This window comes from Scylla paramamosain, chromosome 1, assembly GCF_035594125.1.
Source record: "Scylla paramamosain isolate STU-SP2022 chromosome 1, ASM3559412v1, whole genome shotgun sequence".
NCBI lineage: Eukaryota > Metazoa > Arthropoda > Malacostraca > Decapoda > Portunidae > Scylla > Scylla paramamosain.
In genome coordinates, this window is record NC_087151.1 from 39248752 (window position 1) to 39265192 (window position 16441).

General features: G+C 37.7%; 2 protein-coding genes across 3 annotated transcripts in view; one reads left to right on the plus strand and one right to left on the minus strand.

The window, feature by feature from the left end:
• Positions 1-198: 198 nt before the first annotated feature.
• On the plus strand, positions 199-12096 carry LOC135105366 (activating signal cointegrator 1 complex subunit 1-like). Its single transcript, XM_064013516.1, has 9 exons — positions 199-465; positions 2757-2859; positions 3956-4065; positions 4219-4370; positions 5135-5298; positions 6123-6289; positions 6593-6732; positions 10532-10733; positions 11431-12096. Exons 1-8 carry the CDS (start codon positions 351-353, stop codon positions 10661-10663), a joined length of 1083 nt encoding a protein of 360 aa, XP_063869586.1. The 5' UTR covers positions 199-350; the 3' UTR covers positions 10664-10733; positions 11431-12096.
• Positions 12097-12204: 108 nt separating this feature from the next.
• The window catches only part of LOC135105340 (homeobox protein aristaless-like), an 11204-nt gene continuing 6967 nt past the window's right edge, over positions 12205-16441 (minus strand). For both annotated transcript variants that reach the window (XM_064013514.1, XM_064013515.1), the window contains one exon: positions 12205-14397. In XM_064013514.1, coding sequence (XP_063869584.1) covers positions 13859-14397 — 539 coding nt within the window. In that variant the 3' untranslated portion in view covers positions 12205-13858. The remainder of the gene's footprint in view (positions 14398-16441) is intronic.

Below are 16441 nucleotides of genomic sequence, written 5' to 3' on the forward strand. Positions count from 1 at the left end.
AAGAGTTGAGAGTATCTGTGGTGAGTTTTAAAAGCAATGTTTGAGAGTGGCTTGCAGTTAGGGAATGGTTTTGCAGACTCAGAGAGTAATGTAAAAATTTCTGGTGTGTTTTGAAAATTCCCAGACTGGCTTGTAACAGAGAGTAGTGGAAGAGTTTTGAAAGTCAGCTAGATAAATGACTTAGCGACAACATGGTCAAGATTCCAGAACACTCATAGAGACCTTACCGTGGAATTTCCAAGATAAGGCTACTCCATGTGGTATGGATAGAGCGAAGTCAAGTTTTGAAAGTGCCGCGCCGTGAGCACGTGTTTTCCCATCGGCTCAGCATCTCTATGTAAACAACAAGAATGGATGTCCTACGGCCACCGACAGTCTGGGTAGCCGGCCGCTGCTACCGTGTCCTCAATCCTCAAACGGCAACTACCACCACTAATTATGCAGAGGCGGACGCATACGGCTTTGGTGAGTGTGTCAATCAAGTTTTGCAGTCATGGACGGATACTGGGAAGCGGGAGAGGCTGGGCGTGTTGTAGACTCAATACTCGGCTTGTGATGTACTACTAATTTCCTTTCTTTTTTTCTTCTTTTTTTTTTGGGTGATATATATATATATATATATATATATATATATATATATATATATATATATATATATATATATATATATATATATATATATATATATATATATATATATATATATATATATATATATGGTTTTATTATAGTTTAAGCCATTACACATTACGTGGTAATAACCTACCTCATTTTGTTCTTCTCACTATTCACATCATTTCTAATGATTACACTACCTGTCGGAAATTAATAATAACGCCACAATAGGCCTGGGAATGCACAGCGCTCTCAACTTTTTCTAAGTCCACAGGTAAACATAAATGGTGTATTGTTGCCTGAACTTCAGTTGTTAGGTTAGGTTAGGTTAGATTAGGTTAGGGTTTTATTATAGTTTAAGCCATTACACACTACGTGGTAATAACCTACCTCATTTTGTTCTTCTCACTATTCACATCATTTCTAATGATTACACTACTTGTCGGAAATTAATAATAATGCCGTGGGCCGTGGGTAGAGATTGGGGACATTGGCTTAAACTATAAATTTACCATATATATATATATATATATATATATATATATATATATATATATATATATATATATATATATATATATATATATATATATATGGGAGTGCGTGCTTGGTATTATTTTAGGAGAGGACCATAACGCTCTACACATTTACGAGTATTGTTTTGATTACTCTTAAGGATACTGAAAAACTTATTTTATTGAAATTTTCCTCACAAATTAATAGTTTCCATGATATAGGGATTTTTGTTTGGTTTGCGTGTAGGTTAGGTTAGGTCAGGTTATGTTAGGTTAGATTAGGTTAGGTTATGTTAGATTAGGTTAGGTTTGGTTATGTCCAGGTAGGTTAGGTTAGATCAGGTTAGGTCAGGTTAGGTTAGGTTAGATTACGTTAGATCAAGTTGGGTTAGGTTAGAATTGCCTTTATATAAGCTATCATCTCCATTCAGGCACCCTAGAATGACCATTTATGTGTTCTCCACCCACAACCCTGCTTCCTGACAAGTCTTCAAGATTGTAGGGGGATGAAGGGAGAAGAGGCAAAATTAAGTATTTCTGATGTGTATTATGCTCAAAATCATCTATAATAAAAAAACGAAACAATAACGAATATCATAGTTTTGTACTCAAAATGCAGTTTGGTCCTGTTGTAAAAATTTTCTGTGGGTTTTAAAGAGGGTAAATATCTGAGACCCTCACATTAACTCTCCCAAATGTTCAGCTGATTTCAGAAAAAAATAAAATAAATTAAAATGCATCGGGTAAATCTGCAGCTATGTTCAGCACTTTCACTTTTTCTTAACTCTTCCCCAATGCACAGCAGACCTGGGAATTTGGTGGGAAAGTGGTATTATAGGGAGAGGAAAGCAAATGTATAATATCTAAAATTTACTGTTCCAAGCTTATTCTAATCCAGCTGCTGTACTGTCAGCCTGTTGGCCATGGGACAGTAAAGGTATGGGAAGTGGCCACTGAAGAGTTGTGACAGCACAGTCAAGCCTGAGCAAAGATTATGCAGACTTTGTTGATCACTAATGGCTTGACTGGCAATGTGTGGGAAGAAGTATTATTTTTGTTTTTACACGTCAGGGAAACAGGCTATGGGTAAAACAGAAAAAAACCTGCCAACAGTTGCAGCTCTTTTTCCACCCTGAAAAAAAAAAAAAAAATGTGAACTGGAAATGTTAGTTTAGCTTTTGAGGTGTCATGATAGTTGTCTTTTGAAATGGTTCATCATAGACAGGAGGAAATACAGCAACAGGAGGGAAGTTGGAGAGTTTTCTGTTAAAAGGAATGAGGAGTTTGTCCTGACATTAGTCTGATCTAAGGGAGGGTGCTTCTCATGGTAAGTTTATATCACCAGCAGATCAGTATCTCATTATTTCTGTGAGGTGCCCTGTAGGGAACATCACTGAAGTACCAGTTGGCAAGTTTCATATTGAGGCAAAGAAATGAGATGAATTGTCAAAATTATATGCATCTCACTGTCTCATGGAAGGATAATTGATAGCTCTGATTAATTTTACTATTGAGTTAGTAACATCACTGATGATACGCTCCGTCTCCAGACTGACTAATGAAGTGGGTAGTGGTAGATGACCAATGAGCTGTTGATTCTGTGTTGAGTTTGTATTTGTCTTGTAGAGGACAGTGTGTACCAGGATGAGGTGGACTGCACCAATGAAACAGACTTCACAGTGGAAGAAACGGGCAGTGGGAGGTTTCAGACTTCCTTTCCAGTAGCAAAGTATGTTATCTTTGTTTTGTTTTCATAAGATCATGGTAAATGTTTTAACATTTTTAGGTGTTTTCCCCAGTCCCAACATATATACCCAGTTAAATCTAAGAAAACTTTTTTCTAATTTCATAGATAACCCTTATTATCAGTACATATCTTAAACAATTTATCGCATTCCTGTGATAAAACATATCTATGTATGAATTATAAGTAGTAATATTGCAATACTTCATGTAATATTTGCCTTGATTGATTGCAGAATTTTTTGATTGGGATGGCCAGTTGAATGTTTTGTTTATGTATTTATTATGTAATTCAGTCATTTGTTTATGTATTTATTTATTTATTGATTAATTTATTTATCAATTTTGGGAGAATGCTTGGATGTTTTCTTAGTAGTAGTGTCTGATTAGTACAGTGGTAGCAAGCTAACCTTGCACTCTAAGGTTGGCAGATTGAGTCTCGCCCTGGCCTGTTGTTGGGCACCATGGTGAGGGGTTATGTTTGCCTGGCTGACTTTCTCAAGAGCATCAGTGATGGATGTTGAAACTGAAACTAGTTAACTTAAACTTAAATATGACATCCTCTTGAAAGCTGTTTAATTTAGCCAGTATAGATATATCATAAAATGCAGTATTTGTTATTTTCGTACATTCCTAAAGCAAGTATAAACATGGTAAGTTTTGCTGCTTAATTTTGCCACCCAGAGATGGTGGCTTCTGTTGCAGAAATTATGTGGCCAAACTTTTATGAGATGGTGGCTTCTGTTGCAGAAATTATGTGGCCAGATTTTAATGTGTACTCTGTAATTATGGAACCTGACTTTTTTTCCTTTTAGAATTGGTTTAAATTTATTAATAGATTACATTATTAAAATTTATGTTGGCAGTGTTTATGATGGGCAGATTGTATTCATGCATGTGAAAAACCATCTTGAAATTTTTGTTTTATATCTATATCAATCTAGAATGTTGTATGCACTTTAGTGATTTGCATTTTTAGATCTGAAATATGCTGGAAAGCTTTTATGTGAAGATCAGTGAGTGGTGCTCTACTGAGAAGGTAGCAAATATTCGTGACTAAGAATTTCTACATTTTTTTGCAGTCCATACATTCCTTACTTGATTGGAAGCAAAGGCTCCACCAAGAGTAGGATAGAAAAAGAGACTTATACAAACCTCAAGTTTCCTGGGAAAGGACAAAATGGAAATGTTGGTAAGATTGCAGTATGATTGTTTGCCAAAATTATTCATATTAGTTTTTGGCTCTTCTCCATATTCTGTATTTTTCTTGTGGCAGTACATAGTACTGTTGTATTTCTTCAATATGTGTATGTGTATATGCATTACATAAGATTTCCCCACCAAGTTGTGACTGGTAAGGATGTGAGGACAGTGCGTCAAGCTCGCCTCAAGCTGGAGATGTTGGTTGAGCAGGCACGGAAGAAACAGCCTTCTACTCACTTCCTCTCCCTGCCTGTCAACACCCCTAACATACAGGAAAAGTTCCTCGAGTTCAAGGTAAAACATGCATACACCTTCTTGAGGATATGGAGACATGCATTGTATATTAACAGTATAGATTAAAAACAGCGAATATTGTGATGATCATTATTTCAGTTTGCATGTTATAGTTTTGAAAATGTCTGTACTTCTACAATAACAGACAAAAGAATATCTTTCTTGGTGATTTAGGCTATAGTTGCATTACCCTATTGTCATTGTGCAGGCTTCCTAACACTTGTGAAGACTTCTGTGGTTATTACTTATATAGCAATAGCTATATATGTTTCATGTCAAAAGATGTGCAGATCTTTGCATGGTTACTTGAAATAATGTCCATTTCTTGTTGCTATGTATGAAGATAACAAATAAACTATTGTAATAATGCTGATGCAGGCTATGAAAGTAATTTTTGAGCTACTTGAGAAATCTGTTATTATGCTATCCCCATCTGTACAGGTTTATGAAGTTATTACTTTCTTGTGTGTATATTTTACACAAGCATTAATTTTTGTAGTTTTGTATATTTAAATATAGTGTAATTTTTAAGCTTCTTTTGAAAGCACACTAAACTAATATATAGTTGGTAAATAGACAATTTTGAAATGCATTGAAAAGTATTTAGATCTGATAAAATGTGAAAGTGGAATTTTACTGATTTTACACCAGAATATTATTGCCTAACATGTAGTACTGTATGGATAATATTTCCTATTTTATTTTCTCTTAGCTTTATCATCAGGTATGGGCCATAAACTTTACATCTTCACTAACATCAACAGAAAGAGGTGTTGGAGAAATGTGGAGACAGCCGTGGAGTAGAGGAGTCTATATTCCAGGAGGCGGCCAAGCTTCACCTGACCCTGTGTGTGCTGGTGCTGGCTGATGACCGGGAACGCCAGCAGGCCGTGGACACCCTCAAGCAGTGCCCAGAGACTGTCTTAAAGTGAGTGGCGATTTATCGAGGGGCTGATTGCTGTGCCTGGGATGACTTGAGGTGTGTGTGTGTGTGTGTGTGTGTGTGTGTGTGTGTGTGTGTGTGTGTGTGTGTGTGTGTGTGTGTGTGTGTGTGTGTAAGCAGTGCCTGGAGATTGTTTTAAAGTTAGTAGTGGTTTATGAAAAGGCTCATTGCTGTACTTGGGGTAACCTGAGGTGTGTGTGTGTGTCAGATAAGTTGTTGATATTGGTATTTTGTATTGAACTAGAGTATTGATTAAGTATTCATGTAACATGGTAAAAAGTTTCATAAATGTAGGTAAATAAATTCTGTATAAAAAAAGTATTAGCATATCACTAATTCTTTGTCCTGTATTTTGTATTCTGGGAGCAGAAATAAGAAGTAAGTACTAATATTGTATTTCACTAAAATATCATCACCTATGAAAAATGAATTTTAGTATTTATTTTATTTTTTTCCATAAATGTGTCAAGTAAACTATCAGTCTTCATTTTCCTTATGATTGATGTTTTAGTGGAATGCAAAAATGTTTGTTTTCAGCTTCCAGTGCATTGTGGCTTTTGGTGTAATTTTTACTGCAAAGCTACATATATCCTGGCTGGCTCAGTTTTATTGCTACTGATGAGGAGTGACAGATGAAAGGATTTGTGGCCATTTCTGATTAGACTCACTGCATTCTATATCTTTAAAGTGACTTTTACTCTCACAGGATATACCAGTATATAGCAGATATACTTGAACAAACATGCATATAAGATTAAGAATGTGACACCATTTCAGAGTGCATAACACTGTCTTGTTTTCCACCTTAGGAAGCAGCTTGGAGGTGAGAAGCTGCGTCTGGAAATGAAGGGTGTCGAGATCATGAATGATGACCCAGGGGAGGTGCATGTTCTTTATGGACGGGTGAATGCACTTAGCTGGTCCCATTCCATCCAGGCCATTGCTGACTCTGTGGTGGGCGAGTTTGTCAAGGGAGGTGAGTTGCTTCTCATCAGTTTCAGTATACAAATTATAATCATGATTTTTTTTCTGAGATTTAATTGAAAGTCTAGTTCATTTGAATGCTTTGATTCTTATCTTTGTCAGATTGCATACTATATTGATGTAGGTTATTGCATTGGTAGATAGTATGCACTAAGTCTTTAGAGGTAAAGACTTTAATGCATTGATGTATTGGGGCTTGTCTTTGTTGTACATATGAAACTGAAAATCTCTAAACATAGATTTCTCCATGGCTCTTTAAAGCCCACGTATTGTACAGTACTCTTCCATATTCCAGGACTGGTGACACGACAGCAAGAGAGAGTCAAGCTGCATGTCACTCTAATGAACACTAGCTTCCGCCCGCAAAGCAATGAGGACAATAGTGGTGTGGCAAACCAGGCACGAGAAACATTCTGTGCCAAAAAGATATTGAAGGTTAGTGATATAATGTCAGAAGTCTGATAGTAAAGTGATCACTGGATGGATTGTTGTTCCAGGTAACTTGAAAAATTGTAAGGCTTTGTATGTTATTTAGACATATTACATGAGGAAAGATATTAAAGACATTGGATTGATTATTATGAGGGATTATCATGGCAAAAATGAGATTCTACTGTTCATGTGGTTGGTCTTTCTCATTCACAAGGAATACAGCTGTGTGTGAGAGAATCTTTCACTTTATTTAATGAATAAGTGAGCTATTCTATTTACCACACTGCTGAATTGTATGAATCACCAACAAGGTCATGGCTCATCATGAATATTTATAGTTGTTATCGTCTTATGAGTCTTCTCTCTAACTGAAAAAGGAATTGTTGCTTTGAAGGTGAATACAAACTTCTTTGTATATGATAGTATTTTACCTTCAGTGATGAAACTTTGTAGTTTACCAATTTTCTGATGTTGGTGTACCTGAGTTTATTTCATTAACATACACTAGTTGAATCCTTTTAGACATTGCATACTGACTTTAAGATACACACTGGTTGTAAGAAGAGATTGAATCTTATGATTATTATTATTTTTATTTTTTTTTTAATGTGGGAGGGACATTGACCAAGGGCAACAAAAATATAATTAAAAAAATAAGCCCACTGAGATGCCAGTACCGGAAAAGGGTCCAAAGCAGTAGTCAAAAATTGAAGGATAAGTGTCTTGAACCCTCTCTCTTTTAAGGAATTCAAGTCATAAGAAGGTGGAAATACAGAAGCAGGCAGGGAATTCCAGAGTTTACCAGAGAAAGGGATGAATGATTGAGAATGGTTAACTCTTGCATTAGAGAGGTGGACAGAATAGGGATGAGAGAAAGAGAAAAGTTTTGTGCAACAAGGCCACAGGAGGAGAGAAGGTATGCAATTAGCAAGATCTGAAGAGCAGTTGGCATGAAAATAGCAGTAGAAGATAGCAAGAGATGCATCATTGTGGTAATGAGGAAGAGGCTGAAGACAGTCAGATAGACGAGAGGAACTGATAAGATTAAAAGCTTTTGATTCCATCCTGTCTAAAAGAGTGGTATAAGTGGAAACTCTTCCCCATACATGTAAAGCACACTCCATACATGGACGGATAAGGCCCCTGTTAGCAGCAGGGGGCTGAGAAAAACTGATGGAGACAACTCAGAATGCCTATCATCATTGAAGCTGTTGTAGCTAGAGATGAGATGTGAAGTTTTCAGTTTAGATTATAAGTAAAGGACAGATTGAGGATGTTCAATGTAGAAGAGGGGGACAACTGAGTGTCATTGAAGAAGAGGGGATAGTTGTCTGGAAGGTTGTGTCGAGTTGATGGATGGAGGAATTGAGTTTTTGAAATACTGAATAATATTAAGTTTGCTGTGCCCCAGTTAAAAATTTTAGAGAGATCCAAAGTCAGGCCTTCTGTGGCTTCCCTACATGAACTGTTTACTTTTTGAAAAGACATGGAGAAGTGCAGGGTGGTATCATCAGTGTAAGGATGGATAGGACAAGAAGTTTGGTTTAGAAGATGATTGATGAATGATAGGAGGAGAGTTGGTGACAGGATAGAACCTTGAGGAATGCCACTGTTAACTGATTTAAGAGAAGAAAAATTACCATCTACCACAGCAGCAATAGAAAGGAAACTTGAGATAAAGTTACAGAGAGAGAAGGATAGAAGTTGTAGGAGGGTAGTTTGGAAATCAGAGCTTTGTCTTAGATTCTATCAAAAGCTTTTGATATGTCTAAGGTAACAAGAAAAGTTTCACCAAAATCTTTGAAATAGGGTAACCAAAACTCAGTAAGGAAAGCCAGAAGATCACCAGTAGAGTGGCCTTGACAGAACCAATACTGGCAATTAGATAGAAGGTTGTGAAGTGATAGATGTTTAAGAATCTTCCTGTTGAGGATAGATTAAAAAATTTTAGATAGGAAATTAAAGCAGTAGGGCAGTAGTTTGAGGGATTAGAACGGTCACCCTTTTTAGGAACAGGCTGAATGTAGGCAAACTTCCAGCAAGAAGGAAAGGTAGATGTTGACAGACAGAGTTGAAAGAGCTTGATTAGGCAAATGTGTGTGTGTGTGTGTGTGTTTGTGTGTGTGTGTGTGTGTGTGTGTGTGTGTAAATCAGTCACAGCATGGCTTCACGAAGGGGAAGTCTTGCCTGACAAACTTGTTAAGTTTTTACAGTAAGGTGTACGAGGCAGTAGATAATGGTGATAGTTATGATATCTTATATCTGGACTTTAGTAAAGCATTCGACAAGGTGCCCCATCAAAGGCTCCTGAGAAAGGTTAGGGCGCACGGGATAGATGGGAAGGTGTTAGGTTGGATAGGGTCATGGCTTGGTAACAGGTGACAGAGAGTGCTAATAAACGGCTCGAAATCCGAGTGGGGTCATGTCATTAGTGGGGTGCCACAGGGATCAGTATTAGGGCCATTATTATTTCTAATATATATCAATGACTTGGATAGTGGAATTAGTAGCGATGTTAGTAAATTTGCGGATGACACAAAGATAGGTAGATTAATTAGGTCAGAAGCGGATGCCATCGCCTTGCAGACAGACTTAGATAGAATGAATGAATGGACGGATAGATGGCAAATGCAATTTAATATCAATAAATGCAAAGTGCTTAGCGTAGGTAGAGGAAACCCACACAATAGGTACACATTAAACACCCAAACTCTGGTAGGTACAGGGTACGAGAAAGATTTAGGAGTTATAGTTAGCTCTGAACTCCGTCTAGGGAAACAATGCATAGAAGCCAGAAACAAGGCAAATAGGGTACTAGGATTCATTTTTAGGAGTGTTAAAAGTAGAAGGCCGGAAGTAATATTAAAGTTATACTTGGCGCTGGTCAGACCTCATCTAGACTACGCTGTGCAGTTCTGGTCCCCACATTACAGGAAAGATATAGGTCTATTAGAATCAGTACAGAGGAGAATGACTAAAAGGATTCAGGGGATGAGGAGTATTCCTTACGAAGCGAGGTTGAAGCGGTTAAATTTACATTCTCTAGAGAGACGTAGGTTAAGAGGGGACCTGATAGAAGTCTTTAAGTGGTATAAGGGTTATAACAAGGGAGATGTAAGCAAAATTCTTAGGATCAGCAACCAAGGTAGAACAAGAAATAACGGGTTCAAGCTTGAAAAATTTAGGTTTAGGAAGGAGATAGGAAAAAATTGGTTCTCAAATAGAGTGGTAGATGAGTGGAACGGACTCAGTAATCATGTAGTTAGTGCCAGGACACTAGAGAGCTTTAAGAGAAGATTAGACAAGTTTATGGATGGGGATAACAGATGGAAATAGGTAGGAGTGTTTCATACAGGGACTGCCACGTGTAAGCCTGGTCGCTTCTTGCAGCTTCCCTTATTTCTTATGTTCTTATGTTCTTATGTGTGTGTGTGTGTGTGTGTGTGTGTGTGTGTGTGTGTGTGTGCATGTGCGTGTGTGTGTGATAAATTCCTTATTATGAGTGAACAGAAATGCTTCATACCTCATCATGAAAAGTTGTAGAAACAGGCAAAGTACATCAGTGGTGTCACCTTATTCAGTAAATAACTTATATGGAACAATATGAAATCTATTGGAATTTCAGTTAGTCTACAACTCTAAAGGAAGGTATCTTTTTTTTTCCACTTTTACTCGTAGCAGCTAACAATGAGACTTGTATTTTTACTGTTACAATGGAAAACAACCTTTTTGGAAAGTGTGCTTGGAAATTGACTATGTCATGGCTGATTTTTTTTTTTTTTTTTTTTTTTTTTTTTTTCAGGAATTTGCTGATTTTGAATTTGGAGTGTTTGAAGTGGAAGAGATTCACCTGTCCATCCGCCACACAGGGAGCAGCACCAAGTATTACTCTGCTTCAGCGAAGATTCCGGTCCTTCCTGAAGAACCATCATAGGCCACCAAAGACTTCTGAATATGTAGAGATTATTCACTGAGGAATTTTGCATTTATAATGCATTGTTTTGGTGAGTTTGCTGCTTATTTGCATTCAGTTGATATTCGTTTTAGCAGTATGATTATTTACTATTTTGTGTATTTGTTTTGACATTTAGTGGAGTGTTTGAAAAGAGTGTTGGTGTGACCTCTTAAGTGAATAGTAAGATTGCTCTATATTTACTTCATTAGCATTATGGTACTGATTGATTGAGAGAATGCTTGTGCACCTACCCAGTGTGAATAGAGCAGCAGATGCATTGTGTGAAGCATCCAATCCTGTGGGTACCATTTGGACTTCACACCTGCCTATGGTACACTGCCTTCAGCAGTGGAACAGGTTTCCTATGAAGTGACCCATATTGGAGTCTGCAGCACACTTGTGACTTGGTTCTGTCATGTCCCTTGATGTATACTTCTTTATTTTTATCATGTTCCTTTTTTTTCTCCCCCTTTTAGGTTTGCTTGTATACAACCTTTTGTAGTATGATATAAAATTATATATTATCTCTTGACTTTTGTAATGAGAGTTCATCCACACTTATTGTATGTGATATTATTTTCTCACTAGGGGCCAAAGGTGCTAAGAGTGTGAATGATGTGTATATGTGTATGGTTCTTTTTCTGGGTCAGCCCATGTGGGATTACTGGTCTAGTATATAGATAGATATTGTTTTAGAAAGGCATTACTGCATCATGTGATTATTATAACTATTTTTTCTTCTACAGGTTGTACAATTGGGGTGCATGGGATCCAACAGAGTAAGACCAGTTAGCTTTTCACATTTTACTTCATAGTATTCTGCTGCTGTGTTATGTACTGTGAAATATATTGAATACTTGTCGGAGAAAATACTTGATATATTTACTTCAATATTTAGAAGTATTCTTCAGGACTCTAATGACTCTTGCTAGTATATTATAAGTGCACTTAAATTATTATACAAATGTTTTAAGCTATAAATATATATGCTACATAAGAATATTATGAAGCAGTGATAACCTGAAAATTTTATTGTTTTATAATACTGTATGTGAACATTTCTTATTTAGTAAGATAATGAACTCAGTTTTACAGATAAAAATTACAGATAAAAACTAGAAAAGCATTTTTGAGATTCTCTTTTAGTATTCTTTATTATCTGTGTGAATGAATCTCTATATTTTTATTCCTCTTCTTGCACTTGTGTTATGGCCTCCAAGAAAGAAAAAAAGAAAACATGAAGGAAAAATAAGAAGTTATTATTGTGTGTGTGTGTGTCCACAAGTGTGTCAGGGAATGTCAGCCTGTTAGCTGTTAGGTAGGTAGATGGATAATTATAGGTATTATAGTGAGTTATGTTTTGATGGATATTTACTATTTATTTTGAAAAAGAAATTCCATATAAGAGATTGTTCCATTCTGTTTTTATTCCTCTCAGCCACACATAGTAGACAGACATATGCAGCATCTGTGTGCTGTAGCAAGTATAGAATTGAATAGTATTTTTATAGAGGGACCCATTCTAATGGCTTTTGTAATCCTCATATATTTCTGCACTTCTATATCCCATTGTAAACTGCAGGACACTCACAGATGGCAGTGGTGCACAATATGTGTCATGGCAGAATATTTGAACCAGCACTGCTCACAAAAAAAAAAAAAAAAAAAAAAACGTCTCAGAACAAGGAAAAACAGCACAGGGACAAATTGGTACTTCCTTCCTGCTCAGCCTCTTGGAATACCTTCTTTTTAAGCTGTGTGATTTTTTTTTAATTTAAATCTTGGCATTCTTCAGTTTTGGTAATGGACTGCTTTATATTAAATGGCTTTACTTTCATCTCCCCAAAGCTCATGGAAAGGACTTTACATCTTATCTGTTTTACCATTGAAATAAAAAGATTCCATAAAGGGAGGGAACAATTTGCAGCCATATCCATCTCCATGGTTTTTACTTATCTTCTACTATAAGTAGGGAGTTTACTAACTCGTGATTTTAATTTTCGTGCTGTGGTGATAAATACCTATACATGTTTTAAATGCTCATAGCCCTTCCCTGTACATTTAAGGGAGTACTCAAGGAAGTAGAAATGTATGACAGTTGTGACAGGTTAACACTAGGGCAATAAGAGTAGGTAGAAATTAAGATCATTGTAACTGTCGTCAAACTAGCATTTTTATTTTTTCCAATGTGAAGAGGGAGGTTCAGGAGGCGGCTGCGTCAGTAGGTTGCATCTGCTTTTTTTCTTTCATTTTTTTTCTTTCCTACCATCCTCCGTTCTTAGCTTTGCTTCTTTAAAGTCTCTCTCTCTCTCTCTCTCTCTCTCTCTCTCTCTCTCTCTCTCTCTCTCTCTCTCTCTCTCTCTCTCTCTCTCTCTCTCTAGATCTCTCGCTTCTCTGTTTCGCCGAGGTAGGAAGAAAGAAAAAAGAAAAGAAAAATACGTTATGAAAAAGAGAGAAGAGGGGAAAAATCAAGCGAGAAAGAGGGGGAAAATATTGCGTAAGGAAACTTCCCGAGCGAGGCCGCCGAGTGAGGACGCTTCCTAAGTCTTCGCGACATGGAAAAAAGTAATCACGTTTTAAATTGAGTCTGTGTGGCGCCTCTAAGGGAAGACTGAGAAGTGTTAAATCCTGGAGCATCGCTGAGTAGGAGGCCGTCTGGCTGGCTGGCTACTTGACTGCTTGGCTGGCTGACTGGATGGGTGGGTCCTCTCTCTCTCTCTCTCTCTCTCTCTCTCTCTCTCTCTCTCTCTCAGTGGTTGGTATGATCGCAGACATTCAGTTGGTATCCTTTATTATTACAGTGCTGCTCTATTCTACACACGTTTGCGATGCACGATAGTTTTATAGCTTTGCAGGAGAGAGAGAGAGAGAGAGAGAGAGAGAGAGAGATTACTAGGGCTTCTGGAGTCGTTATGATTACGTACGTACATAAAATCCAGTAGAGATTCTTTTCCTACACTGAGCTACACACACACACACACACACACACACACACACACATACACACACACACAACTGTCAATTCAAACTTTTCTTTTCAACATTGCGCAAAAAAATGTTCCTCTCTTTCGCGTCAGCTTCCTGGAAGAACTACACGTAATACAGTAAGATTACAATTTCATGCATCTCTTCCTCAATTCTTGTGTTGGGTAGGGGACGAAGCGCCTCACTCACTCACTCAGCGTTGAGATTAATGAACGACGATGTTTGTTCCCTCGCCCTCATCCTCAGCTGGGAGAGACTGGTAGGGGTGAGGGACAAGGAAGTAGGGGTGAGGGGTAGACTGTTAGCAGTGGGAAAGGAAAGGGACGTAGGAGGAAGGGACAGGGTAGTAGGCGACAGGGAAACAGAGGTGGGGGGTAGCAGAGTCGTGGGGGTGAATGTTAACGTGGTGGGCGTGAGAGGAAGCGTAGTGGGCGTGAGGGAGAAGGAGGCGGGCGTTAGACTGAGGCCGGTGGAGGGAAGGGGGAGTGAAGGGGAGGGAAAGGGGAGGCTGGTAGGGGTGAAGGGGTGGCTGAGTAGCGGCGGTTTCTCGTCATCCGGGGCCTCGAGATCCGGGGGCCGCACTGCCAGGTAGTAAGGGCTGGCCAGCATGGGCGTGGGCGGTGGGGAGGACGTAGGGGTGGGCGTGGTGGGCGGCGGGGGCGTGGAGAGCGTCGAAGGGAAGGGCGGCGTCCACTCCATGCCCAAGTAGACTCCGGGAGACGAGGATCCTGAGAGAGAGAGAGAGAGAGAGAGAGAGAGAGAGAGAGAGAGAGAGAGAGAGAAAATGTATGAATTGCGTAAATGACATAAATCTTTTAAGTTTCGCAGTCAAGATGAAAATTAAAAAAGCTCGCTAAATTATAAGTGAATCTTAGGAAGAACACAAATATGAATATGCTCCCCCTCTAAAACAATAATAATAATGATAATGATGATGATGATGACGATAATAATAATAATAATAATAATAATAATAATAATAATGATAATAATAATAATAATAAAACAAACAGATGAAGATACAACATAAATACGCTCAGAAGGAAGACTAAGGTAAACATGTAAAGGAAGTTAACAAAAAAGAGATTTAATACGTAAAACCTTAGAACTAACAAAGAAGTAAATAAAAAAAAAGTAAAAAAAAAAAAGGATAATTAATAAATGAACCCTTTTAATTAACAGTTCAGATTCCCCGGCGTAGGATCAGGTAGCCTCGTCTGGTCCGGGAAGCGTTTGATGTCCGACGCCGTAATTGTATTAAGGGATCTGTTAATTAGCCGCCGCGACCTTCCCCGGATCACATGACCACAGCTGCGCGCGCCGATTGGTACCAACTTTTTCGTTTACTTGCCTAAATCTTGTCTCTTATACGATGGAATGAGGGGAGGGGAGGCGTGCATCTCTCTCTCTCTCTCTCTCTCTCTCTCTCTCTCTCTCTCTCTGTGTGTGTGTGTGTATCGGTTTTCTTCTTACTGAATGACTGAATTTTAAAACAAGAAAGTCAACATTAGCACTCGTTTCTCAATGTTAGCTCACACACACACACACACACACACACACACACACACACACATAGCCCGACACCCCATAAGTGCAGTTCGCCCTCTCGATCCTTGGCAGGTTTCTAATGATTGCGCGTGCGCACGCACACACACACACACACACACACACACACACCTCTGATATAAGAACACAGCAACGAGAATTACGTAATGATTTCTCGCCGTTTAAGAATCCAATACCGATGCCTTTCATTCATGTATTCACTTTTGTTCCGAAAGGTGTTACAAATAGCAGCTATGTATATTAAATGGTCCTTGAATGATCTCAGTGTATAGGCTGAGTCCCTGCCTTGGTGAATTTCAGCGACAAGATGATGGAAATAGCTTATGATTCTATATATATATATATATATATATATATATATATATATATATATATATATATATATATATATATATATATATATATATATGTTTTTTTTCAGGTAAAATAAGGAGAAGTCGGTTAAAGTCGGTTTTAGTTAGACATGAGATGGCAAAGCTTCAATGTGAATGCTTGTGATTTGGTCGTATTTTCACAAATTATATAATTTACGTCATTCTACACCTAGTGGCTCTGAAAACCCATGATCGACATCAAATAAGAATTAAAAAAAAAAAAAAAAACATGAAATAAGAAAAGTTGCAGGAAGCCTTCAGGCCTATACATAGCAATTCCTGTATGGAACATACCCACCTTTTACCCCCTATCATTCCCATCCATTCTTCTTTTAAAGCTCCCTAATTACTCGACATTACTAAGTCTGTTATATTTATCTCAGAATAAAAAGGGCATTGCTGTGATATTGCAATATAAAAGGAAGAAAAACTGAAATCACCCTAACGTAAAAGAGATAAATATTTCATTATTATAGTTAGATTACTTCTGTATCACATCATGAAGGTTTTTGTGTTAATGATTTTTGTATTTTATTTTGTCGCATTTAAACTTAATTTAAAATTATTATATTAGTTGGTAGACTACATTTATCTAACAAAGCTATGGACGTAAAAGGGTAGATAAGTGTAACATATTAAAGTAAATGTCAGTTAAGATTTACATGCATTTTAAAGTGGCCAAGTCAGACCAGGATTGCATCTGGATCGCATCCATCCGTATTCTAAAACACTTTGTGACCCCATTAGAAATCTCTGATGATGGTTTTTAGGGTTTCCGCAGGGTATTTTTTCCCATTGATGATGCACAGTCCTAAACTTTTATCAGAACCAT